This window comes from Lepus europaeus, chromosome 6 (assembly GCF_033115175.1).
Source record: "Lepus europaeus isolate LE1 chromosome 6, mLepTim1.pri, whole genome shotgun sequence".
In the NCBI taxonomy this organism is placed as follows: Eukaryota; Metazoa; Chordata; class Mammalia; order Lagomorpha; family Leporidae; genus Lepus; species Lepus europaeus.
Window position 1 is genome coordinate 33,005,185 of NC_084832.1, and position 25,600 is coordinate 33,030,784.

Below are 25,600 nucleotides of genomic sequence, written 5' to 3' on the forward strand. Positions count from 1 at the left end.
TACTAAGTGTGGAGCCCTGGTATTTTCTTTCCAGTTGCTGTATATGCTTTTTTAGTGTTACATTTTCATAGTGGAACTACCATTAAGGAATAGTCTAAGTTCTAAATAAAGTGTCGTGGTTATTGATGTTTTAAAGAGTTTAAGACAGAAACCTCTTTGGAGTTTTTGTATCTTCTGCCTCACCCATGCTTGTTACTGCCATGCTAGAATTTATTTTTCTTTGTGTCTTATCAGGAGTGTTCTTATAGATTTGCAATGTCATCTTTTTACCCCTTAACTTTTGATTCTGTTTGCCGCCTTTGATCTTTTTCCTTGTCCATCTCTACTGGCTCCTTTTGGCATAGTGAGTTAATTTCTGATTCCTTGAGGAAGATAAACTCAGTGACAGTAGCCATGAAAAATACTGAAATTTTATTTCTTGACTTTTCTTCTTCTACTCCTGTTCCCCCTTCATTTAGTCCGATTTTATCTTTTAATCTTACTGATATTACTTAGTAAGGAACTCACACTCCTTATCTAAACTATTGGAGTTTATTTCCTGGCAAATCTCCCTGTCTCTGTTCCTTTCTCCACATTTCCCCTTCTGACATGGATGCCTAACCTATTTTTTAAAAATGTATTCAAAAGGCAGAGTTACAGAGAAGCAGAGGCAGAGAGAGAGAGAGAGAGAGAGAGAGAGAGAGGTCTTCCATCTACTGGTTCACTCCCCAGATGACCTCAATGGCCAGAGCTATGCCGATCAGGAGCCAGGAGCTTCCTCTGGGTCTCCCACATGGGTGCAGGGTCCCAAGGACTTGGGCCATCTTCCACTGCTTTCCCAGGCCATAGCAGAGAACTGAAGTGGAGCAGCCAGGACTCAAACCAGTGCCCATATGGGATGCCGGCACTGCAGGCTGTGCCACAGCATCGGTCCCAATCTACCCTTCTTTATATCCTATTACTAGTGAGCACTTTCAACATTACTTTGTGTTGGCTACTTTCTTGCTTAGATTTCAGAATACTAATGATCTGCTTCAAATATCTTTTTTATCTTCCTGTTTTTTATGAGTCTTGATTTAAGCAAAGCTGAACTTGGCTATTGTGATTTTCTGCCATATTTATACTTTCTTCCCCATCTTTAAATAGTGGATAACATTCATTGAGTGTTACTATATATTTATTTTTAAAGACAGAGTTATAGAGAGAGACAGAGAGAGAGGTGTTCCATCTGCTGGTTCACTCCCCAGATGGCCACGGCGGCCAGAGCTGTGCGGATCCGAAGCCAGGAGCCAGGAGCTTCTTCCAGGTCTTCCACATGGGTGTAGGGGCCCAAGGACTTGGGCCATCCTCTACTGCTTTCCCAGGCCATAGCAGAAAGCTGTATTGGGAGAGGAGCAACTGGGACTAGAACCGGCGCCCGTATGGGATACTGGCGCTTCAGGCCAGGGCGTTAACCCACTGCACCACAGCACTGCTGTGAATGTGTACTAAGTTCTTTTGCCCCAATTTTTAAGGATAAAGAAGTCAAGTTTTAAGATTAAGTAGTGAACTCCAGTCATAGCCTAGTAAAGATGGAGACAGGATTCAAAACAAGACATTTTAGATACCCTTTATATAGAGCAATCAAAATGTGGTCGACTTTTCAGAAATCTGTGTTGTGTCCAGCTGGAAGTAGTGACTCCTTCCATCATGACTATCCTCTCCCAGCATTACTTTGCATTGTTTATGACACCTGGCCACTTGTACACATTTACTAGTTAAATGTGTACTAGCTGTCAGGGGCTGAAGTGGTTTGTTTGTTTTATATGAGGAATTTTATTTACATATCATTGTCTTTAGTAGTAGTTAATGGTTTAACTTCTACTTTAGTAGAAGTTAATTGTTTTAACTTCATTATTAAAGTCTTGGGCACTTGAAAGCAGACTTCAACTCTTAAGATTTATCTCTCTTCCTGTTCTGTACAGTACCTAGGACAGAGTCTTGAGTGAAACATGCACATGAATATTAAATGCTTTTAGTGCAAATTTCTAGTTTGCAAATTCATAATGTAAGTAGACAGAAGAGGTAGCTATTTAGGCAAAACTATAAAGTCCATCCTACCTTGCCTTAAATTTATTTCAGAGATACATGATATGCCACAGAGTCAGGTCTGGGTCAGGCTCAGGCTGAAGCTAGCAACCAGTCACTTAATCTGGGATCTCCCGCGCAGATAGCAGAACCTCATTACTTGAACTATCATTGGTATCTCCCAGAGTCTGCATTGCAGGGAACTGAAGTCAGGAGCTTAGCTGGGGTATCAAACCTGGGTGCTCTAATTTGGGTCTTGGATATTTTAAGTGCTAGCCTAACTGCCTGTTCCTAATCCGATAAATTAGTTGGTGAAAGAGTTGATATTCTGCAGTTAATTAGTGGCTAAAATATTTTTCAGTACTCTCTTCATCTCCCTAGCTTTTGATGAGTTGATTCTCATTACATTTCATTGCTGCAGTCTTATGTAGCTTTTCCATCTGAGTGTTAACTCATTAAAATACATTTAGCATTTTTTATATGTTTTAGCACTTTGGCTTATATGACTTCTCAAGTAGAATTATTTTATATGTATAAACCAAAAACCAGGGATAGTATTATGAGCAAAGTGGAAAAATTGGAAATTCTCATGTTTGGTGTGAATATATAATGAGAATGACTAATTCAAGCTTGAGCTAAATAGCTTCTAGGAATTTTTTTCTTTCTTACAATTTGTCTTAGAGAAAAGAATGAAAGAGAAATTTGTAACGATAAACCCTCCCAAACATTTTCATCCTTACTACTTCATTTCTGTGGAAAATCCTTTTTAGTTTACAAAAGCAGTAACTTCTGAAATAGGTATGTTTATTTTTAATTTAGGGTTATATTTAGTATCTTTTGCCTGTAACATCATGGAGTAAGGTTAAGATTTGTTACCTAGTGATTCTTCCTGAGGTATTGTATCTATATACAATCAATGTTTTGCAGTTTTTGTGTAGGGGTCTTACAAATCTGTGTTAGATTTTTTTTTTAACCTGGCTTATGATGCTTTACAAGCAGCATTTTAAAATACTGTTTTCCAATTTTTATTTTTAGTACATAGAAATTTATGTAGTGGCCTGTATTCTGCAACTTTACTAAGTACTTTTTTTTTTTTTTGACAGCAGAGTGGACAGTGAGAGAGACAAAGAGAAAGGTCTTCCTTTGCCCTTGGTTCACCCTTCAATGGCCGCCGTGGCTGGCGCGCTGCAGCCGGCACACCATGCTGATCCGAAGGCAGGAGCCAGGTGCTTCCTCCTGGTCTCCCATGGGGTGCAGGGCCCAAGGACTTGGGCCATCCTCCACTGCCACTGGGATAGAATCCGACGGCCCGACCAGGACTAGAACCCGGTGTGCCGGCGCCGCAGGCGGAGGATTAGCCTATTGAGCCGCGGCGCCGGCCCACTAAGTACTTTTTATAGCTCTGGTAGTTATTTCATGAATTCTGTTGGGTTTTATTGTACCATTCATATAATCTGAAAATGACAGTTTTACTTTCTGATTTTTATGCCTTCATTTCTTTTCTCATTACATTGGCTAGAAACTGCAAAGTTGAAGTGGTAAGAAGGAATATCCATCCTTCTCTAGTTCCTAGTCTTAGGGGAAGAGATTTACTGTTTCATTATTAATTTATATCAGCCTTAAATTTTTTGTAGCTATCTTTTACTAGGTTAAGGAAATTATCTTTTTTTTCCTTAACTTGTTGTTTTTGTCATGAAAGGGTATTGAATTTGTAACAATCTTTTTTTGCATTTTTTGAGATGTTTATATGAGATTTTTTCTTCTTTTGCGAACTGGCATATTAAATGTTTTGATTTTCAGATGGCAGGCCTACCTTGCATTCCTGAGATGAATCCTGCTTTGTCTTGGTGTATTGTCTTTTTAAATCGATATTGTTGGATTTGATTTGCTATATTATAACAAGTGGGGGAAGTATTCTGTCCTCTTTTTTGTTTTTCCTGTATAGCTTTATATGGGATTATTATACGTTTTTCTTTTTCTTTCTTTTTTTTTTTTTTTTTTTTTGACAGGCAGGGTGGATAGTGAGAGAGAGAGACAGAGAGAAAGGTCTTTCTTTTTGCCGTTGGTTCACCCTCCAGCGGCCGCTGCGGCTGGCGCATTGTGCTGATCCGAAGCCAGGAGCCAGGTGCTTCTCCTGGTCTCCCATGGGGTGCAGGGCCCAAGCACTTGGGCCATCCTCCACTGCACTCCCGGGCCATAGCAGAGAGCTGGCCTGGAAGAGGGGCAACCAGGACTAGAACCCGGTGTGCCGGCGCCGCAGGTGGAGGATTAGCCTGTTGAGCCACGGCACTGGCCTAGGTTTTTCTTATAATGTTTGATATTCTATGCCAGTGAAGATATCAGGGGCTGAAGTGGTTTGTTTGTTTGTTTGTTTTATATATGAAGAATTTTATTGTCTTTAGTAATAGGTATAGGTCTGTAAGTATTCTGTTTCTTGTGACACTTTTGGCAACTTATGATTTTTCTCTTAAATTGCTATGGTTTTTTTTGTTTTTTTTTTGTTTTTTTTTGAATGCTGTATTTTTTTTTCTTAGAGTTACAGTTTATTTTATTTCAGAGATAGAGTTACAGGCAGAGAGGGGGAGAGACAGAGAGAAAGGATTTCCATCTGCTGATTCACTCCCTGATGGTTGCAATGGCCAGAGCTGAGCAGATCCAAAGCCAGTAGGAGCCAGGAGCCTACTTCTGGGTCTCCCATGTGGGTGCAGGGGCCCAAGGATTTGGGCCATCTTCTACTGCTTTCCCAGGCTATAGCAGAGAGTTGGATCAAAAGAGGAGTAGCCAGGACTTGAACTGGTGCCCATATGGAATGCTGATGCTGCAGGTGGAAGTTTAGCCTTCTAAGACACAGCACCAGTCCCATATTATTTAGTTAATAGTTGTTGAGTTTATTGTGGTGGTCTCTCCTTTAATTTAATTCTAACTATTTAATTATAATTTTTTTTATTTTCTTGATTAATTTTGCTAGTGGTCTGTCAATATTTATCTTTAAGGAACACTGAGCTTTTTTCTATTTCAACATTTTCATTTCCTTTTTAAAAACTATATTTAAAAGGCAGAGTGACAGAAGGGGTACGGAGAGAGAGAGATTGAAATTGATCTTCCATCTTTTTTTTTTTTTTCATGAAAACATTCTTTATTAGCAAGCAGATACTTCCACCTTTTTGATTACAAAATTGATCTTCCATCTTCTGTTCACTCCCCAAATGGCTACACCAACCAGGACTGGTCTAAGTGTAAGCCAGGAGCCAGGGGCCTTCTGAAACCAGGAGTCTGGAACTCCATCAGGTCTCCCACATGGGTCCCAAGGATTTGGGACATCTTCTGCTGGTTTCCCAAGCACATTAGCAGGGAGGTGGATTGTAAGCAGAGCAGCTGGAATTTGAACTGGTACTCTGATATCGGATACCAGGGAAATAGGCATCAGCTTAACCCATTGTGCCAAAGCACCAACCCTTGGGAGGTGTTTTTTTTTTTTTTTTTTTTTGTAAGATTTATTTATTTTAAAGGCATTTAGGTCAATCAAGAGGGCACATATGTGCTTCCATCCACTGGTTCACTCTCCAAATGGCTGCAGTGCCAGGGTTGGGTCAGGCTGAAGCCATGAGCCTGGAATGCCATCCATGTCTCCCACTTGGGTCATCTGCTGCTGCTTTTCCAGGAGCGTTTGTATACAGGGAGCTGGATCACAAGTAGGGCAACCGAGACTTGAACTGACATCCATGTAGGCTGCTGGTGTTGGTATTGTAGTCAGTGACTTAACCTGCTATGTCATGATGCCAGCCTTCCCTTCTCCCCCTGCCTCAGCCCTGGAATTTTTTTTTTTTAAACAGGTAGAGTTATAGACAGTGGTTCACTCCCCAAATGGCTGCTATGGCCGGCACTGCGCCGATCCAAAGCCAGGAGCCAGGTGTATTCCTTCTTATAATTTATAATTTTAAGTATAATTTATTGGTAATCTCTTAACATTTGCTTATTGTGTTTGGCAGATTAATAGAGCATAATTCAAATGGTAATGGAAAAGTAGAATTAAGAAATAAGTTTTGGTGGAGGTGTTCAGTGCAGTGGTCAAAACACCATTAGAGGGCCTGGTGCTGTGGCGTAGTGGCTAAAGCCACCGCCTGCAGAATCGGCATCTCATATGGGCACCGGTTCAAGTCCCGGCAGCTCCACTTCCAATCCAGCAATCTGCTATGGCCTGGGATAGCAGTAGAAGATGGCCCAAGTCCTTGGGCCCCTGCACTCAATTGGGAGACCCAGAAGAGGCTCCTGGCTCCTGGCTTCGGACTGGCGCAGCTCCAGCCATTGTAGCCAATTGGGCAGTGAACCAACAGATGGAAGATTCTCTCTCTGCCTCTCCTCTCTCTGTGTAACTCTTTCAAATAAATAAATAAATCTTAAAAACAAACAAACAAACAAAAAACACAAAAAAACACCATTAGAGACACCTGCATCCCATATCTAAGTGCCTGGGATCCTCTGTCAATTCCAGCTTCCTAACGCATACCCTGAGAGGCACCAGACAATGGCTCAAATAATTGAGAGCCCGCATTGAGCTGCAAGACCTGGATTGGGCTCCTGGCTGTTGCAGGCTTTTGGGTAGTGAACCAGTGGATAGATCTGTTTGTCTGCCTTTTAACTACATAACTATAAGTTTAAAATATTTTAAAGACAATTATTTTGGTATAAAAGTTTTTTTTTTAAATCCATGCATTGTTTCTTCATAATTCACATTATGCATAATGCACATAATGCACAAATTCATGAAGATGAATATTTGGAGACCCTGCATGTGTGTGGATTTCAGAGATTTTTTTTGCACCAAAATAATTTTGTCTTTAATTCCATTTTCCATGGGCTTTTAGAAGTATGCTCATAAAATGCTTTTCATGTAATCATATTTAAAATTTCTGATTTAGCAGAACAATTTATCTCAGATGAAGAAACTTAAACTTTAGTCCTGAGATTTGTGAATGGAAATGTGTCTTACAATTTCCCCTTTTTAAGGAAAATTTTTTTAACATGATTGTGCTAGCAATATTAAAAAAAGGAAACTTAGAAGTAAATGTGTACCATTTAGTGCTACACAGTGTTAGCCAGGCCTTTTGTTTGTTTACTTTTAAATATTTGAGAAATAGGCCTTATGGGTTTATTTGACTCATCCAAGTTGATATAACAGAATGACAGCATTAGGGGTGTGTGTGTGTGTGTGTGTATTTTTCCCCCTAGTCGTTGGCGTTATTTCTCGGATAACTTTGCTTTATCTTGTTCATGAAAGAAAATGTTCCCTGGCCTTTTTTCTCCTCTTAGTAACTGAAGGGGGATGTACCTCAGATAATCTAGTTTTAGGTAGAATGTGAGTTAACTGAAGTGGTGGCCTTTGAAACCAGTCTCTTTCCCAGAGAACCCACCTCTTCCTCAACTTGGAATATGACTTGGAATATAAAATATATTCCTAAATGAATTTTTTTGGTAGGCTCCCATTTGTAGTTTCTGATTTTCCTTTTTGAGAGAGTTCTGTGGTACTGTGGGTCCGTACTTTGCCCTTTGGGTTATGCTCTTTACCCTGAATACTAAGCGTTTACATTGATTTTTGTGATCTAATTATTGAATCTTATCTTGGAGTATATGAAGATTGACTTACCTTTGATTTAGACACTTAATAGGTAATTGTAAGTAATTTACATAAAGCAGTGCTTCTCAGGTGTGTGAGGACTCCCCTGATCTTTTTATGGAATTTTGTGAAGACCTGATTTTTCTTTTTTCTTTATGTGTATGGCCCGGTTTCTTCAGGTACTTCAAACAAAATATCACAGCAGATAAATTATAAAAGCAGACATAGACTTATCTGTCTTCTGTTTGGCCAGGTGTTAAAGATATTTGCAAAAATGTGAAATATCACTATTCTCATAAAATGTTTTAGAAAATAAAGGTTGTTTTTTTTTTTTTTTCATGTAAAAAACCCAGTATTTTCTTTCAGCTGAGGCTGTCAGTAATGGAGTGCTGTTTATCCCTGAGCTGTAGTGAGGACATGACCCAAGCTGGGAAAGATGAGTTTAAAGGAAAAAAAAAATATATATATATATATGTGTGTGTGTGTGTGTGTGTGTGTATGATAAGTTGTAATGGATGTAATGTTATTCTAAACTAACAACTTTCTCAGTTTTCTTAATATTGTAAATATTGATAGAATCTGTTAAAGTAAAAAGCTCTTTGGAATTCTGATTTATAAAGCATAGAGGGATCCTGAAACCAAAACTGTTGAGAGGAGAATAAAAGAACTGAGTAAATAATTTTTAGTGTTATGATAACTCATTGTGATAAGTTTGAGCAATGTTTTAAGAAATGAATTGTGTGATGCTCATGGGGATATGTCATGTTCAGATATTTTGGTGGTGATTTTATTTTGTACAATGAACTTAAATCTTTGCTACAACTAATCATCATAAACACATGATCTTTTTTGCCTTTTTATTTGAATGAAGTGACATAATAAAAAATTTCAATGTCTGTTATATTTGTCATAGTGAAAATTGGAGGTTTAATAGTTTAATACTAAATATAGAATCATGATGGTGGGCACTGTGTCACAGTAGGTTAAGCTGCTCTCTGAGACTCCCTCATCCTACTTTTGGAGTGCCAGTTAAACTGCTGGCTACCCTGTACTTCTGATCCAGCTTCCTCATTAATGAGGACCTACCACCTTTACGTCTGGTTTCTGCCTGGCACAGCCCTAACTTTTTGGGACATTTGAGAAGTGAACCAACAGATGGAAGATACCTCTCTCTCTATTATTTCTGCCTCTCAAATAAATAAATAGGTCTTAAAAAGAATATGAAATCATGACTTTGATGCAAATTAGATATTTTTCTTGAATATAAAATGAAAATTTGGCAGGAACAGATGTGGGTGTATATCCGTGTTCTAAAGTTACTGAGTTAACATATTTAAATTTAATTTTTAATTCCCACTACCACCTCCAGCTCCTCATTTTCAAGATTACTGAAAATGGAAGCTTGGGTTCAATTCTATCAGTCATCTTCTACTGAATTTCTAACGCTTCCAAGAAACTTGAGCAAAACAAACTTCTTTTTGGAATATAGTACTGGAGTGCTTTAGCTTTCTTTACTTTGCTGTCTCAATCTTATTTTGAAAATCCTAAATTAAAACTAAAGCATACAAAAATGACAAGTGTGTTAGAATTTATTTCTAGGAGTGATTTGAATCATGGTATTTAAACTACTGAGGTTTGGGAGGTTTTATTGTAACATTTGACTTTCTGGTTACTTCAGTTTCCTTAACTTATTTAGTAGATGCAGTTCCTTTCCCAGATACAGCTAGGAGAGATTAACCCTCATAAATGATCTCTTCTATGCTTTTAAGGGTATGCTCTTTTTTTTTAATCAAAGTTTTTATTAGCTGTATCTTTAACACAATATATTTTGAAATTGATAAGGTTTTATTTTTATGCCTTTAAAAATCAATGGTTTGAATGACTTCATAGTAATATGCATATTTAATTTGTCAAAGATTTCTAAGGCAGTTTATTTGAGATCCTTGAAGAGGGAGCCATGTTATTCAGATGTTTATAGTAATAACTTTACTCCATTTTGCTGTACTCTTGTTCTTCCTATGTGTTCTGTTAGGCCTCCACCTCAACTGTTTGTGCTGAGTTAACTTGGCTGGGGGTGTCTTTTTCTAGAATCTGAAAGCATGCTTGTTCTCCATTCCAATCCCTGTCTAAATTCAGATCCCTGTTTAAATGTCACTTCATCAGAATCCTTCCCTGATGATCTTATCTAAGATAGTAACTGTATTTATCACTTTTTCCCTCTCCTGTTTTCTTCCATCTTTCCCTCTTATCCTTGTTAATGTGCGTGAATATATGTATATGTACATAGTGTATGTCTCCTCTCCTCCCCAGTATAAATCTGTGGGAGATGGTCTTTAGTTTAGTTTAGTTTAGTTTTTTTTTTTTTTTTTTAAAGATTTGTTTATTTGAAAGAGTTACACAAAGAGGAGAGGCAGAGAGAGGGAGGTCTTCCATCTCCTGGTTCACTCCCCAGTTGGCCGCAATGGCCGGAGCTGCACTGATCTGAAGCCAGGAACCAGGAGCTGCTTCTGGGGTCTTCCATGTGGGTGCAGGGGCCCAAGGACTTGGACCATCTTCTACTGCTTTCCCTGGCCATAGCAGAGAGCTGGATGGAAAGTGGAGCAGCTGGGTCTTTAACCCGCGCCCGTATGGGATGCTGGCACTTCAGGCCAGGGCTTTAGTTTTTTGAGTTATGTCTTCAGGGCGTAGAATAATATTAAATATTATTGAATTATGACTGCAGTGTTTGAAAGATAATCACCAAACCCCAAATAACCAGTCACAAAGCCAAGCGTTGTGAACATGGAAAAGGAGTTCTTAATATAAATGAACTGTTGAGTTAGTGAGATAGATTAGTTCTTGTATTCCTTCTCCTTCAGATACTGTTAGGCCCAGAGGCTGCACACGTTAGTAAGATGTTCTGTTTTTGAATTCTCATAATTTTTTTGATAAAGCTCTTTTATAGTTTGCATTTTACCTATAGGTATAGATAATTTTTTAAAATTAGTTTTCATTTCTAATATATCATCAGTAATGGAAAAGAATATTGTATTTTGTATAGGTTTTTGTACAATATCTTTTGAACAAAATTAAACCTGAAAATTATACTTTTTTGGATTTGTAGGACATTTATTGTCCATTCCAGTGTTTATCTTGCTAAGGCCTCTTCAGCTTATGCTTGAAACCATTCTAATAATAGAAAACTCACTTTGCTCCAGGCAGTTTATTCTGCCTTTGGGAGGCCTCTGATTATTAAAGTCCATCTCTATTTTAGGCCAAAATTTTTTTTCTATTTACTGGTTCTAATTATATACACATGGAAAATATATTGAATTAGTATAGTAATCCTTCCTTGTGGTAGTCTTTCAATTATTTGAAGACTTACCAACTTCTCTCAGACATTCAGTTCTTTAGGCTGTGAGTTCCTAGTAAGCTGTATTATAATGACATCTATTTTACTGTTACGATCATTTTCTAAGAATTTGTTCATGATTATAAAAGGTGGTATCTAGAACTAAAAGCCATAGTGCTCTACTGCAGCATTGTTCTCTCACTAATTCTCAGTTTTCTATTTTGTATTGCATCTTTATTACTTACCATTCCTCCCAACTACTTCATATAAGTTACTGTTAATTAAAATACTCAAAGTGTTCATTCCTACCCTCACCCATCAGTTTTCCACAAATGCTATTGGTAAGTCAGGTTTCACGCCTTTCTTATTTTGTAGTTTTCTGGTTTTCTTTGGTCTTCTTCTCGACCCCCTCCTCCCCATTCCCAATACATTCATACAGAAGAGTAATTCGAGTTACAGTGCTCTTTGGTCACTATCACTCATGATCAGATTTTGTTTATTTTTTTTAGAGATGAAATAGTAGTGAAACAGAGGCAGTGAGAATTTGGTCTAAATTCTAAATAGGGAGAAAGACTTTTAATACTATTTCTTAATGCTTAAACATTTTCAAAATGTGATTACTCCTCCCTACCCTTTGTGATATACATGAAGATTTCAGTAACATTAAAAAAAATTATTTGAGAGGGAGAAAGGGAGAGAGCAGGGAGCACCCCCACCTGCTATTTCACTCCCCCAAAATGCAAATTTTGTTGTTTTGCTATTAAGTGTGAAATTATGAGCCTTGCTTCTACTATACAATTTGAACTGTAACAAATTTTTAAAAAATTATCTGGAGGCCAGCACTGTGACAAAGTAGGTTAAGCTGCCATTTGCAATGCTGGCATCTCATTCAAGTGCTGGTTTGAGTTCCAGCTGTTCTGCTTCCTATCCAACTACCTGGGAAAGCAGCTGATGGTGGCCCAAGTGGTTGGAACCTTGCTACTTACATGGGAGACCAGGATAGAGTTCTGGGTTCATGACTTGCCTGGCCCAGTCTGGGCCCATGTTACCATTTGGGGAATTAACCAGCGGATGGAAGATTGATTTTTCTATGTGTCTCTGCCTCTCTCTCACTCTCTCACTCCCCCCCCCCCCCTCACTCACTCACTTTCTCACTCTCACTCTGCCTTTAAAATAAATAAATGCTTTTTAAAATATGCCTTTCAGGCTATTTAAAGCATTTAGCATTTCTGTGTATGGTAGTTTCTTGTTGTGGCTATTGGTTTTTGATTCAGTTCAAATTGCTTCCTGCAGAAGATATTGATCACAAAGATGGCTCAGAATTTTTTGGCTTGCTGTTCTATCGAACTAATTTTTGGACCATAATAATTCCAAAATTTACAGAATTCTTCTCTCTAACATTTTAACTCACTTTTAGAGTGTCCTATTTGAAAAATGATTGTGAGGATGGAATAAATATATTTATTTAAGAGAAATAGAAAATGACAAGTCCTTAGAAAGGCCACTATAAAATTGGAAATTCACAATAATCAAACGATATTCAATCAAATTTTAAGATCTGGATTCAATGTAGAGACTCCAAATTTGATAATAGCCATTAAAATGAAACATTATAACAGTAATAGTAATATGTATCATGATTTCTAGTAACTGAAGTATATTTAGCTTGATGTCTCAGTTGATGTCTGGTCAATTGTGCACATTTCAGTTACTTAACATATAAATGTAAGTATTGCTTCATGGTCATACAGTTTTACCAGATTGCTAAATGCTAGCATATTTTGTCTCTCTAGATACATCATGAAGTTTTTGCCCCATGTTTTCATGTTATTTCATTATAGACAAATATTTCCATGCTCATTATGATAAAACATGAAACTCTAAATAATTTTCATTGTATTGTAATGAAAATTTTCTTGATATAAGTATATTCCAGTACATTTTTGAAAGAAAGTGGAAGTCTTAAAAAATCATGTAGCACTGAAATGGATTTTTTAAGCTTTTTGTTTAGAATAAAACTCACAAAGTTTTTGTAAATAAATGGAAATAGATTTATGAGAAGATTTGATTCATAATTACTGATGAAAAAATTACCCTGAAACTTAGTAGCATAGAAGACATTTATGATTCCCCTGTTTCTAGAGGTTCTGAATTTAGGAGCAGATAAACTGGGAATCTGACCTCATTGAGATGCAAGCTATCAGTCAGGAAAGCAGTCTTAGGGTTCTTTTGAGACTTTAGAATCTGCTTCCAAACTCACTTACTATTGGTCTATGGCAAGAGGCTTCAATTCTTTGCTAGCTATTGGCTGGAACCCTATTTCATTGCCACCGGGTGTTCTCCATTAGGTTTCTTAAGTGTCTTTAGGATGCAGTTGCTGATTTCTCTAGAACACATAATAGGAGAGAACAGTGAGAACACTTCAGTGCCTTTTATGACCTAGTCGTAGAAGTCAGACATACCATCATCTCTGCCATATTCTGTTAGTTAGAAACAAGTCACTAAATTGAGCCCACTCTCAAGGGGTGAGGAATTACAGTTTTGAAGGGAGGGGTAAAGAATTTGGGAAGTACTTTAAAATCACCATAATGATGCAGATAAGGAAGTCTTATACTCTATATGATAAATTCTATTCTAGTTCCTTAATAAAATAGTTCTCAACTCTGACACTATTATAACCTGTGGAACCTTTATAAAATGCAACAAAACAAATTGAAGATGGTTGAATTATACCTGTTCATTTGCAATTAGTTTTTTTTTGTTGGTGATTCTGTTGGTATATCCCAAATTGTTCACTGTTTTTAAGGTGTAGCTTTGATTTAGTGACATTATTGCTGTGCTTTTACTGAACTGTTTTATATTTTAGATAAGTATAGGAATTAAAAGATTTTGGTATGTCTTGTATTATTTTCTAGCTTTAATGTGTATAGGTTATTAATATTTTAGCATTTGAACTTTGTGTAGAACATGAAATCTGTATCATATTTATATTAGAGTTAAAATTGCTAACAGTTATTACAAAAACAAGCAATAAAAATGAGTTGAAGGATGTTGTGTCACATGTATCACATGTGAATTTGTTTTTCTTCAAATGAGCTATGTATTCTTTTCCTCACTACTCATTTGAAGTTGTCTGTCTCTCCTGTGACTCCCCCAATATCTTTTTTATTTCTCTTTTACAAAGCTGTTGCTGAGCCTTTTTGTCATTAATACCCTTGTAAAATCAACAGGTTTCCTTTTTGGTGCTCGGTTAGTTGTCACGGATCAGGGAGAAGGTATGATGTTTGTCCCTTTGGGACTGGCTTAATTCACTCAGCATGATGTTTTCTAGATTCCTCCATTTTGTTGCAAATGACCAGATTTCATTTTTTTTTTTTACTGCTGAATAGTATTCTATAGAGTACATATCCCATAATTTCTTTATCCAGTCTACTGTTGATGGGCATTTATGTTGATTCCAGGTCTTAGCTATTGTGAACTGAGCTGCAATAAACATTGAGGTGCAGACATCTCTTTTATTTGCCAATTTAATTTCCTTTGGGTAAATTCCAAAGTGTGGGATGGCTGTTGAAGTGAAATGGACACTATGAGAAACAATGACTTGATCAGCCCTTGTCCCGACTGTTGAGGAACAACTTATTACTTTATCCCTTTTAGTATTTTTTAAATTCTACTTAATACTATTGGTTGAGCTATTTAATTAACACACAGTTATTCTTAGGTGTTTAACTGAAAAGTGATCCCTGTTAAATATAAGAGTGTACAGTTTGGCACATGCTCAATTGGACTTGCCCCAAATGGTAGAGTTAGAAATGTGCCAAGGGATTCCAATTCAATCCCATCAAGGTGGCATGTACCAGTGCCATCTCACTAGTCAAAGTGATCAGTTTCAGTTCATAATTGATCATAATAATAGGATTAAGAGTTAAAGGGATCACATAAATAAAGACTAGTGTCTGCTAATACGAACTGATAGAATCAAAAAGGAGAGAACGATCCAGCATGGAAGCGGGATACACAGCAGACTCAGAATGGCAGATGTCCTAAATAGCACTCTGGCCTCAGAATCAGCCCTTAAGGCATTCAGATCGGGCTAAAAATCCCATGAGAGTATTTCAGGCATGGAAAGCCAAGACACTCTGGCAAAAAAAAAAAAAAACCCTAAATGAAAGATCTCTGCAAGTGAGATCCCAGCAGAAAGAACGGGCCATCAAAGAAGGAGGTACCTTTTTCTGAAGGGAGGAGAGAACTTTGGAGAATGAGATTTAGGTTTAAATCTTCTTTTACATAATTGCTGTGTTGTTTTGGTCAGTCTGCCAAATTTTTTCCCAAGTCTCTGTTTCTTCATCAGTAAATTGAGAGGTTAATGAGTGTGTACAGCTAGGAGTAGAGTGCATGGCACAGACAGGTTTAGTAAATGTTAGTGGTTAACATTGCTGTTTTTGGCTGGCGCCGTGGCTTAACAGGCTAATCCTCCACCTTGTGGGGCCGGCACACCGGGTTCTAGTCCTGGTTGGGGCTCCGGATTCTATCCCGGTTGCTCCTCTTCCAGGCCAGCTCTCTGCTATGGCCTGGGAAGGCAGTGAAGGATGGCCCAAGTGCTTGGGCCCTGCACCCCATGGGAGACCAGGAAAAGCACCTGGCTCCTGGCTTCAGATCAGCAAGATGCGCTGGCCGCAGCGGCCATTGGAGGGTGAACCAACGGCAAAAGGAAGACCTTTCTCTCTCTCTCTCTCTCTCACTATCCACTCTGCCCATCAAAAAAAAAAAAAAAGCTGTTTTTTTTTCACGGCAATTTACTTTAAGTTGTAAAATGATCTTTAGGGGCCAGTGTTGTGACATAGTGAGTAAAGCTGCTGCCTATGATACCGGGATCCCACAAGGGCACCAGTTTGAGTCCCAGTTGCTCCACTTCCCATCCAGCTCCCTTCTACTGACCTGTAAAATTTAAAGATTGATTTATTTTATTTAAGAGGTAGAGTGACAGAATCTCCCATCTGCTAGTTTATTCCCCAGATGGCTTTAGTAGGCCAGACTGGGCCATGCCAGAGCCAGGAACCTGGAACTCCATCCAGGTTTCTCCCATTGGTGGCAGGGGCCTAAGTGCTTGGGTTGTCTTCTTTTGCTTTCCCAGCTGCTTTTAGTAGAGAGCTGGATCAGAAATGGAGTAGCAGGGATAGGAACTACCATCCATACAGAGTTACAGCATTTAGGCAATAGTTTAACCTGCTGTGCCACACTCCTGGCTCCCATTTCTTTTTGTGTTTATAGTTTTTTTTTTTTTTTCTTTTACAGTGTTGCTCTTGATAGATAGAAACTATGTTTTAGAAGAATTTGCCTTTTTATGATGAATAAAACTATCTGAACATTTTCCTCATTTGTTACTTGACTCTTTTTTTTCCTTGCAGGTTGTCCTTTTTACAAAAATCAAAATATTGTGATATGGATTTTGCATTATAATTGAAAAGGTCTTCATTATTACAGAGTTACAAAAATAACTCATTACAAAATAATTCTTTAATGGTTTCATGTTTTTACAGTTTTATATATACTGTAGTAGATAGACTGTTATGGATTCAAGTTAGTTTTTTAAGATGTAACTGCTAAGTTGTCTCAGAATCATTTATTGCATAGTTTAACTCTTCTTTATTGATTTGGATGCTACATTATAAAATCAAATTTTTAATTGGCTCTATTTCTAGACTTTCTTTTCTGCTATATAATATACCATGTGGTATGTTATTAAGAGATGATGGCTATGTGTGACATACAAGATACAAATATAATGAGAACATATTTCTTTAGTGCTGTCCTTGACTCAGGTGCTTTTTGCATGTATTAACTTAGTTACTTAATTTTGTTTATTACACTACTAAGTTAACTTGTAACTGGAATTTCCAGGATAGTTGTATATGGCTGTTATACATGGCAAAATTCCTTCAACTTGCTCTTTTCTTTAGCTGTGATGCAGATCCATCAGCCCTAGCAAAATACGTTCTGGCTTTGGTAAAGAAAGACAAAAGTGAAAAAGAGTTAAAAGCATTATGTATTGATCAGCTGGATGTATTTCTTCAGAAAGGTAAAATCTTTTGTTTTATGATACTACTTTGTTTACTTAAGATTACCCACAGAGTATTCAAGGATCTCAATAAGATACAGGTTCTAACTGTATCAAAGTTGAATAAAGAGTATGATGACTGATTATATCCTTAATTGATTTAAAATGGGAGCCTCTTCTCATTAATGTCCTAATGTTCATTTTGGAAGCATGGTGGTATTTTTTTCTTGCATAGGTTTACAGTTTAAGACCATGACTGGGTAGGTGTTTATTTAAAGATGGTACTACTTGGGAAGCTACTTCGCTTTATTGCTTTCTGACTTTTTGCACTTTGCTGACACCTAGGTTAACAAACTGTTTGTGTTGGATTTATGAGTGGGGCTGAATGGGGAAGACTGGTTGTGGCTAGAAGCAACTACTCCACAGGCTTGGGCCATTCAAGTCCCCACCACTCTGAAAACTTGGATTTTGTGTCATGACACCCTGATTGGGAAACTGTTGGTCTCAGTATAATTTCTAGGTTTATAAAAGTACATATATCTGATATTAGAGATCTATTGTAAAGAAGTGGAGAATTAATATCTTAGCAAATGTCTTTTTATCTGTGGTTTTTGTTTTTATTTTTAGAGACACAGATATTTGTGGAAAAGCTTTTCGATGCTGTGAATACAAAGAGTTATCTACCTCCTCCAGAGCAGCCATCGTCAGGAAGCCTGAAGGTAGAATTTTTTCAGCACCAAGAAAAAGATATAAAAAAGGAAGAGGTAAGGATCTTTGATGTACCTTATACAGTCTTTAAATACATACAAGGAATAATTTAACCAAGTTTTATTTTATCTCTGTGTTAGGAGTGTTCAGGACCACCCCCATGTTTGATGATTTCATTAGGAGTGCTGAAAGGACTCAATGTGTAGTCATACTCATAGCTGTGTTTTAGCTACAGCAAAAGGATACAAAGCAAAGTCAGCAAAGAGAAAGTATATGAGAAAATCAGGTAGAAAACAGCTTCCAGACTCCTTGCAGTCATGCAGGATGCACTTGCCCTTGCAACAAGTTGTTATAGTACATGTGAATTAAAGGAAGCTCCCTAGAGCCAAATGCCAGGGTTTTTATTTGATGCTGATCATTTAGGCACTGTATACCTAGTATGTATTGGACTCCCAAAAGGAAATTATATGTTCAACATAAATCATGTTATTTTCATAAATCAAGTAGAGTGAGCCATTCTTACCAGGAAATGCTGAGCACTCTGCAGAACTCAGGGTTTCTAGAAGCCAGCCAGCAGCCAGTCGTATAAGCAGGCTTCTGTAAAGATAGCCGTCTCAAGTCTGCTTTTAATTCTTTTATCTTACGGACATGGGGTCTTAACTGTGTTCTATGAAAATTATTAGATTGAGTTTAGATCTGTGTGCTTTTGTCCTACATATATTTTGTAGGGGGACTTTCTATTTTATTTTTATTTGTGAGGCAAAGAGAGCAAGTGATTCTATCTACTGGTTTTCAACACAGATGACTTCATTGGCAGGACTGAGCTGGACTGGGACTATAGCTGAAGCTGAGATCTGAGAACTCAATCCAGGTCTCCCAGATGGGTGACAGGAATTCAATTACTTGAGCCATCTCACTACTGCTTGCTAGAGTATGCGGTAGCAGGAAGTTGGAGTCGGGATCCAGAGTTAGAGACTGAACCCAGGCACTCCAGAATGTTTTAACCACAAGGCTAAATGCTTTCTGTCAAGGGACTATTTTTATTTTTATTTATTTATTTGAAAGGCAGAGTTACAGAGAGGCAGAGAGAGAGAGAGAGGTCTTCCCTCTGCTGGTTCATTCCCCATATAGCTACAACAGTCAGAGCCACATTGATCCAAAGCAAAGAGCCAGGAGCTTCTTCCAGGTCTTCCATGCAGGTGCAGGGGCCCAAGGACTTGGGCCATCTTCTCCTGCTTTCCCAGGCCATAGCAGAGAGCTGAACTGGAAGTGTAGCAGCTGGGACTCGCTGGCGCCCAAATGGGATGCCAGTACTGCAGGCTGCGGCTTTATCCACCACAGCACAGCTCCAGCCCCATGGGACTATTTTTAACATTGTTGAATACAAGACTTCACAAGACAATGGAAATGTTCATACTTTAAGATACTTTTAAATGTTTATATCTTATAATTTCTCCATTCACTCTTATAGGTATATAATATAGTATTTCAGGTCTTATCAATTTAATGTTTAAAGATTGAAATTTTAGGAAAATTATAAGAAGTCTTCTTATAATTTAAAATTTATAAAAGATCATGGAAAGTGTGTATTATATTTTAATGCCATTTCCCCATGAACTTTTTGAAATGCCATCATAATTGTTGGCCGTTAAGTCATTATAGCATTTCCTGGCATTGGGTAAAAAAAACAAAAAAAATAAGAACTTGGGCCTAAACTTTGATTTTTACAAGTTATTGCCTTGTGACATTGAAAACATTACTTTTCTGAGGCTCACTTGACTGAGACGTAGAAATATTATAGAGGTGTGAAGAAAATAAAATATATGTAAAATAGTGTGTGGTATGGCATGAAGTAGCATCACAGTAAATGAAAGCTGCTATCATTGTTGAGAATATGTGTGATGGGAGATATGATTGTAACCTTTGTTTTTCCACCTCATACTTTTTCCCGGATTATATAAACAATATAGTTTGTTATGAAATAATATATATATTTATAATATGTAAAAATTCTCAAATATCTATCTCATATCTAAATATATTTACACATATGGATATATGTGTGTGTGTTTATTTATTTATACCTGCTTTTCCCAACATCCCAGATAGTTCTACCTACAAGGAGAGATCAAAAGTATAATTTTATAACTGAGCTTATTTTATACCTGAAAGGATATAGGTCCTGTTAGGACACTGCACATTGTGTTTATAAAATATAGTAATTTAAGTTTTGACCACTAATGAAGATTTTGATTAGTTTCAGATTTTTACTATTACAAATTATGCTTTAATCTTTTAAAAAAATTTTGAGTAAATGATAGGCCCTTGGTTTTGAGAAGCAGTCTTCCATCGAAGCAGGTTATTGTTTAGTCTTACATTTATTGATTTAGTAGTATAACATCAATGCTTTCTTGACTAATTGTGGAGGATATTTAGCCTTGATAGTTCAGAATTGTCAAAATGACAGATGGCAGTCTCATTTTTTAAATGCTGTGGGTGTACTCAAAGTTCCCAGAAAGGCGTGTACTATGGAATGTGGTATTCTGTCAACATAAATTACTTCCAAGAGTGCAGTGAAGTAAAGAGAAGGGAAAAACTGCATCAGGAAGAATGTATTTGTATCATTTTTTTTGTCTAGATTGGGAAGAGAGTGTGGATGGGAAGATAATAAAAGTGCTTTAAAATGTCAAGCTATTGAAAGAAGGCTTTAAAGAGTGTTTCTTCTAGTTCAGTCTATTAGTAGAGTTTCCATTTAATTTATCTAATCCAAGTGGCACACTTTTGACAGAAAGAAGCTCTTACATAAAGGGATGCTAGAAAAGCTGCTATAAACGATAACATGAGTACCCTATTTGTAGATACTCTGTTTCAGAATGTCTTAAGATTCTTATTAAAAATGCAAAATCTTTAGCCCTTTTGTATTTACAAAAGTTAGTGTTCAGTATTTCTTGAGTATATTTTACCTCTAAAGCCTTTTATTCTAATCATATCTATTTATGTCTTACAGAACCAGTGTTGTAGATATTATAGTCTGGAGAAAGTGTTACTAATCAAGGCAGTATTTTCCAGGTTTGCTTTCTAGTAGTGATTAGTTTGAATGAATGGAGGCACCTTGTAAGACCCAGTGTAATGGGAAACTGAGAATATTTTGTCTTACAGATTTACTGATTTTCAACTATTTTCTTTTAATGACTTGGATATTTCAAATGTATTTTCCTTTGTTCCTTGATGTGTTTAGTGTGAGACTAATCTCCCCCCCCCCAAAAAAAAAAAAAGAGTGCATATTAGTATTTTAGAAGAAGGAATAAAATTGACTTTCCATGAATTATGTTAAAATGAGGATATTTTAAATGTTTGCTTAATGTTCTTATCTGAAGATATATATTTATGATTTTTCTTTACCATTTGTTTCAACTTTGAGTGGATTGCCTTTTTATGGCTAAATTAAATAATTGAATAATTCTAACTAGTAAAGAAGTTTATTTTGTTTTAATATTTACGAGATGATAGTTTTCACATATTCTATTAATAATTTTAATAATTAAATCACTGAAATAGTAACATGGCAAAGAAGAGTATCTTTTTTTTTGGTTTGTAAGATCACAAAAGAGGAAGAACGAGAGAAGAAGTTTTCTAGAAGGCTAAATCACAGTCCTCCCCAGTCAAGCTCCCGTTATAGAGAAAATAGGTGAGTGGTTATTGAACCATGCTTGATGCTTAGACTTTGATTGCCTTATGCATAGGAACAAGTAATGTGCTCTCTTTTGTTGGTATAGCAAAGTAACTAGGTGCTTTTCTACTATGAAAACCTAGGTCAGTTTTGTAGATCTCTGAGGTAAAAGGTTTAGAATAATGCTTGGCATATGTTAGTTATAATTTTTATTGCTAACTTCAAATCCAGTGGAATTTTAATGTAAGACCTTTTTTTTGGCTGAAGTTTCCCTTTAGTGTCATTAGATTATTTTTATTTTATCCTTTAAGGTTTTCAAAGTATGTTGAGTACAGTGAAAGTGATAGGCCTACGAGAGTGTATGTACAAGACAGTATGTACATGAGACATGTATTGATGCTTTTAGGTACAAATGTCTGATTGTGTAGGTGCTGTTGTGACTAAGACTAAAGAATAAGACTTTAAAAGAGGTTTATTTTTATTTAAAAAGGATTTTGGAGTATCTAAACTCGGGTTTTTTTTTTTTTTTTTTTTTTTTTTTTTTCAGTTTGAGTAGTTGGCATATAATACAAATGTGTGGTTGGGTAAAAAGTTACAATGTTATAAGAATTACATATAACTTTGACACTTAAAAGAGTTTTTCCTGTATCCACTTGAAATTGTCTATATACATAAAAGCAACTATATATTTTTTTTAGAAGTCGTGATGAAAGGAAAAAAGATGATCGTTCTCGCAAAAGAGATTATGATCGAAACCCTCCTCGAAGAGATTCATACAGAGACCGGTACAACAGAAGACGGGGGAGGAGTCGCAGTTACAGCAGGAGTCGAAGTCGAAGTTGGAGTAAAGAGAGGCTTCGTGACAGGGATAGAGATAGAAGCAGAACTAGAAGCAGAAGCAGAACACGAAGTAGAGGTAAATAATGCACGTGTGTGTATATTTTGGTTAGCATTCCACATGTAAGGTTTATTTTAAATTATTTAACGTTTTGCCACTGCTATCTTCATTTCTTCTATGTTGTTCTTGGGTCTTGTGGTCTAAGTAAAATCTTTTTAAAAGTTTCTTTAAGAAATTTCATTCCATGCAAAGTAAAATCACAAATAATTAGCACTGCACATTCATCAGGATGGCTACAATGAAAAAGATTGACTATATTCAGTGCTGGTGAGAATGTAGATAAACCAGAATTCTTTGGGAGACACTTTGTCATTGTCATAAATTTTAAACCTAAACCTAGCCTATGACTCAGCCAATCCACTCCTAGGTATTTAGTAAAAAAAAATGAGAATATAAGTCCACTCACTAAGACTTATACAGAATTGTTCGTATAATAGAACTAGAAACAACTGAAATTTCCATCAACATGTAAATGGATTAAGATATTTTAGTATATTTATATCCTAGTATGGATAAAAAGGAAACAGCCACTGTTAAAACATGTGGCAAAATGATTGAACCTCAAAATAACTAAGTTGAGTGAAAGAAGTCAAACATACATAGGTATATAACATTTTAGAAAATATTAACTAGTCTGTTATGATAGAAAACAAATTAGTGTACTAAAGGAGGCCTGGATTAGGAGTGATGAGTATGTTCATTTTGAATTGTATTGGTTTCATAGGCATACGTGGATTAAAAAATAATTGAATTGTACATTTTAAGCATGTGCAATTCACTGTGTAACACTTATCATTTCAGATATGATTTATAGGAGCATGTCATCTCCAATATGTGTAATTTTACTTTGAATGCGTATTATTGAAAGGAAGACATTGTAAAACAAGTAAAATACCTTTGAGTAAAATACCTTTGCTCTAATTTAGAGATTTTTTTTCAACTCTAATTAATACTCTATGGCCTTTATGTAAGATGTATATTCTGTTATATTTTTCTTTTTAAAAAAATATTTATTTATTTATTTATTTGAAAGGTAGAGTTACAGAGAGGCGAAGAGAGAGAGAGAGGTCTTCCATCCTCTAGTTTACTCCCCAGATGGCCGCAACAGCCAGAGCTAGGCCAGTCTGCAGTCAGGAGCTAGGAGCTTCTTCTGAGAGAGAGAGAGAGAGAGAGAGAGAGAGAGAGAGGTCTTCCATCCTCTAGTTCACTCCCCAAATGACCGCAACTGCCAGAGCTGGGCCAGTCTGAAGCCAGAAGCTAGGAGCTTCTTCTGGGACTCCCATGTGAGTGCAGGGGCCCAAGGACTTGGGCCATCTTCCACTCCTTTCCCGGGACATACCAGAGTATTTGATCAAAAGTAGAGCAGCTGAGACTAGAACCATACCCTTGTGGGATGCCAGCAGGTGGAAGCTTTACCCACTATAACAGCTGGCCCCTGTTATATTTTTTGTACAGTGTTTTCCCTCACTGAGATCTAGGTAAAGCAGGTCCCTTTGCACATTGCTTCATTTACATAATTTCTTTAATATCTTACTGTTTTTGTTGGAACCATATAAAGCCTACTTTCTTGGCTCATGTTTAACGTGAACTTCTCTTCCTCTTTGCCCATTTATTCTCTTACTGATCTATTTGATGCAAGATAACAAGTGTTCATCACAGGGAAAAGAGCCATACTTTTATTGCATATTTTGTTTTGTGGGCTACAGTTATGAGACTAAGATTGCAGTGAGGAAAATGAAAATCTTACTTCAGTAAGCAAAACTCCAATGAAAAGCAACTTTATTTAGTTTTTTAAAGATTTATTTATTTTATTTGAAAGGTAGAATTAGAATCTTCCATCTGCTGGCTCACTCCCCAAATGACCACAACAGCCAGAGCTGGGCTGATCCAAACCCAGGAGCCAGAAATTTCTTCCGGTCTCCTAAATAGGTGCAGGGACCTAAGAACTTGGGTCATCTTTCACTGCATTCCCAGATGCATTAGCAGGGAGTTGGATCGGAAGTGGAGCAGCTGGGACTTGAACTGGCACCCATTTGGGATGCCAGTGCTGGCCCCAAAAAGCAGGTGTATATGTGATTTTATGGTTTAGGTCATACTTAAATAGCTGATTTCAGAGTATTGCTTATTATTAAATAGCTTTAAAATGAAAAAGTTGTGCAAAATATAAAATTTTTTTCTGTTAAGCAAAAATATAATTTCTTACATCTAAGACTTTTTTATAATAGAGTATAATTTTCTAAGTAATGCATATTTTATTGCAGAAAGAGATCTGGTAAAACCTAAATATGACCTGGATAGAACAGATCCATTAGAAAATAATTATACTCCAGTCTCTTCGGTACCTAATATTTCATCTGGCCACTATCCTGTACCTACTTTGAGCAGCACTATTACAGTAATTGCTCCTACTCATCATGGTAACAACACTACCGAAAGCTGGTCAGAATTTCATGAAGATCAGGTGGACCATAACTCTTATGTAAGACCACCGATGCCAAAGAAACGTTGTAGAGACTATGATGGTAAGTCTTTGAGCTGTTGCGTGGAGTATTTTTTTTTTTTTAAAGATTTATTTATTTATTTATTTATTTGAAAGAGTTACACAGAGGAGAGGCAGAGAGAGGGAGGTCTTCCATCTGCTGGTTCACTCCCTAATTGGCTGCAACAGCTGGAGCTGTGCCGATCTGAAGCCAGGAGCCAGGAGCTTCTTCCAGGTCTTCCATGCGGGTACAGGGGCCCAAGGACTTGGCCCATCCTCTACTGCTTTCCCAGGCCGTAGCAGAGAGCTGGATTGGAAGTGGAGCAGTTGGGTCTTGAACCAGCGCCCATGTGGGGTGCTGGTACTCCAAGCCAGGGTGTCACCAGCCCCCACATGGAGTATTAAAGTAATAAACCTGTCTGCATTCTGTAAGTTTAGGTTGTACACAGTAACTCAAAGACTGGAAATAGTGGGAAATTTCACTGAATCTTTGATTAGTCTGTACTGATAGTTATCAATTTAAAGCTACTGGGTTTTTTTTTTGTTTGTTTTTTTGTTTTTTTGTTTTTTTTTTTGGACAGGCAGAGTGGACAGTAGAGGGAGACAGAGAGAGAGAGAAAGGTCTTTCTTTTTGCCGTTGGTTCACCCTCCAATGGCCACCGCGGTAGGCGTGCTGCGGCCGGCGCACCGCGCTGTTCCAATGGCAGGAGCCAGGTGCTTCTCCTGGTCTCCCATGGGGTGCAGGGCCCAAGCACTTGGGCCATCCTCCACTGCACTCCCTGGCCACAGCAGAGAG

At 37.2% G+C, this 25,600-nt stretch overlaps 1 protein-coding gene across 17 annotated transcripts in view; it reads left to right on the plus strand.

Moving 5' to 3' along the window:
* The window catches only part of RBM26 (RNA binding motif protein 26), an 84,141-nt gene that overhangs the window by 5,391 nt on the left and 53,150 nt on the right, over nucleotides 1-25,600 (plus strand). For all 17 annotated transcript variants that reach the window (XM_062194046.1, XM_062194043.1, XM_062194042.1 and 14 more), the window contains exons 2-6: nucleotides 16,952-17,070; nucleotides 17,677-17,813; nucleotides 21,357-21,445; nucleotides 22,126-22,343; nucleotides 24,587-24,847. In XM_062194046.1, the coding sequence (XP_062050030.1) occupies nucleotides 16,952-17,070; nucleotides 17,677-17,813; nucleotides 21,357-21,445; nucleotides 22,126-22,343; nucleotides 24,587-24,847 (824 nt within the window). The remainder of the gene's footprint in view (nucleotides 1-16,951; nucleotides 17,071-17,676; nucleotides 17,814-21,356; nucleotides 21,446-22,125; nucleotides 22,344-24,586; nucleotides 24,848-25,600) is intronic.